Source organism: Emiliania huxleyi, assembly GCF_000372725.1.
Source record: "Emiliania huxleyi CCMP1516 chromosome Unknown EMIHUscaffold_183, whole genome shotgun sequence".
Taxonomy (NCBI): domain Eukaryota; phylum Haptophyta; order Isochrysidales; family Noelaerhabdaceae; genus Emiliania; species Emiliania huxleyi.
The window spans coordinates 94,087-96,701 of NW_005200754.1; the positions used below are offsets into that span (position 1 = coordinate 94,087).

The following is a 2,615-nucleotide window of genomic DNA, read 5'->3' on the forward strand; positions in this document are numbered from 1 at the left end:
GCGGCCGCTGCTCCTCTTTCTGTACGACGACCCGGTCCGCGCCACTCTCTCCTTTGCGCGCCGCGGCTGGGCCAACTTCCAGGCCTTTCGCCTCGAGGCGGGCGGCGCCCGGTTTCCAAAGCCGCTGCAGAACCACCGCTGCGTCGCCGCCGCGAAGCGTGAGTTCATCGACGACCAGAGGCGGCGGCGCGAGGCGGAGCCGTGGACTCTTCGCCTCTCCATTCCGATGAGAAGTCATGATTCATAGGCGGCGCGAGGCGGAGCTGGCTGCCGCCTTGCACCCGGGCGGGGCGGCGGCCTCGCCGCCCCCGCCGTCGCCCCGGAGGAGGGGAGGCGGTGCGACGCGGTGCGAACTACTCGACGGTGCTGTAGCCTTCCACGAACCGTCCACGAGCCTTCTCTGAACTCTCCTATAGGTCCACCTCCGCCGGCAGCGAGAGCGGGCGCGGCAGCTCGGAGGCGGGCGAGGCTTCCCTGAGCCTCGGAGGCCATTTCGTAGGCAACGAGAGCGTGCGCAGCTGCTCAGAGACAGTGGCGCTGCGCGGGCTCAGCTCGCCGGGCGCGGCGGAGGATTGGATCGGGCTCGAGCGCCACTGGGACGAGTGGGTGGCGGCGGCGTGCGCGGGCCGGCTGCGCGGCAGCGGAGGAGGGCCGCCGCTCGGCGCCGTCTTTGCGCGGAGCAGCTCGTTGTGGGCGCGCGCGGCGGAGCTCGAGGCGCTGGTTGGTTGCACGGCCGGCACCCTGCCGCCGGGTTTGCGGCGTCCGCGGGCGGCGCCTCCCTTCCCGGTGGGCGACGGCAGCGCGGCATCACTCGCCGCCGTCGCCGCGCTCAACGCCACGTTCGCCTCGCTCCGAGGCAAGCAGGCGGCGCTGGGCGACATCGTGCTTCTCGGCCCGGGGAATGCGTCGGCGGCGGCCTGCCGCGCCGCGCTCGCAGGAGCCGGGGCGCCACCGCCACAGCGCCGCCTCGCGCCGCCGCAACCGGCCGCCGCTCGACGTTTGCGCAGCGCGTCGCCCAGCCCGCCGCCCTCGCCCGGCCCGCACGCCACCGGCCAGCTCGAGGGGCGCGGCGCCGTCTGTTTGGTTGGGTTCCTCCGGACGTTTGCTTCGCCGCCCGTGTACGTGGGCATCGCCAGGGCCGCACGCGCGCTGGGCGACGTCGATGTCTTTGCGGTCGTCGCCAATGGGGCCGGCGACACCGCCAAAGGGCAGGCCGGGGCGGTGCCATCCGAGCAGGTTGCCGCGGCGCGGGCGCACTTGCAGCCCAGGGAGTGGGTCACTGCGCAGCCAGAGATGGCTCTGCCAGCCGCGTGCCCTAACTGCCTCGGCCAGCTGGCCAAGTTTGAGCAGTGCATGGCGCTCGTGCGGTCGGCGGAGCGTCGGGACGGCGGCCGCTACACGTGGGTGGTCAAGATGCGGCCGGATTGCGTCCCCTGTGGCGACGTGCCGCCCGTCGCCAGCTTGCGGCGGCCCGCAGACAACGTGGCGCTCGCCGCGGGCGGCGACTTGTTTGTGCTCTACCCACGCCCACTGGCGGAGGCCGTCGCGAGCGGCTGGCGGCGGGTGGACTGCCGGCGGCACCACCGTGTGTTTGGCGGCAACCTTACGGGGTGCAACCACGTCGCAGAGGCGGCGCTCCGCGCCGCCGGAGGGCAGTCGCGGACCACGGGCCAGTTTGACTGCGACATTGTGCGCACCGCGGAGGGAGCCCGCTCCATGTTTCAGTTTGGAAAGTACGCCCTCCACGGCGCGCTGTGGGGCGACGTGGAGGGGTGGACGCCCAACCGGACCCTGTACAAGGGATCCGGCGTCGTCGCGGCGACGGCTACGCGCTTCTGCGGCAGGGAGTGGGGCGGGAGGTACGTGTCAGCCCGCAGTACATTCACATAGGTTAGGTGCAGGTTGGTACGGCGCGCTAGGTCTAGCACGCAATCCCCGAAACCACAATTAAAGGAACCCACAAAAAGGGATTGGGCGGGGTTGTAATGGGATATTTTTTGCGGGGCTGGGCGGGGGAGAGGGGCGGGGGGAGCTGTGTGAATGCTTAAAGTCCCTTTGTGGCCTGGCGGCGACCGGCGTGCCGTGCCCATCCCTCCCCATGGCTGGTGTGTAACTTCACCCTTTCTTTCACGGGACTGGCGCGCATGATATCCTCCTTTCTTGTTTGGCCGCACTGCATAACTGTGTGGCACTAACAGAGAAAGTGCCAGACCGCCACGGCCAGGACGGCCGCGGCTAAATCACGATAGGTGAACACGACTTGTCTTCATCGGTAGAGCACACACACACACACACACACACACACACACACACACACACACACACACACACACACACACACACACACACACACACACTTATACACACACGGCTCTGCCCTCACCTTCACAGCCTTGGTGTTATTGAGAAGAAAATACCTCCTATGGCGCTGTGCGCTGGTCTGTGAGAGGTTGAGGTGCGAGCCCTGGAGGCCCTGGGGATGGTTCACACACACACACACACACACACACACACACACACACACACACACACACACACACACACACACACACACACACACACACACACACACACACACACACACACACACACACACACACACACACACACACACA

At 68.0% G+C, this 2,615-nt stretch overlaps 1 protein-coding gene across 1 annotated transcript; it reads left to right on the forward strand.

Annotated features, from left to right (window-relative positions):
* Positions 1-82: 82 nt before the first annotated feature.
* On the forward strand, positions 83-1,986 carry EMIHUDRAFT_232602 (hypothetical protein; the record flags this gene model as incomplete). Its single annotated transcript, XM_005782993.1, has 3 exons — positions 83-201; positions 417-1,859; positions 1,968-1,986. Coding segments are annotated over 3 exons (1,581 nt in total), but the record flags the coding sequence as incomplete, so codon positions are not given.
* Between the last annotated feature and the right edge of the window lie 629 nt (positions 1,987-2,615).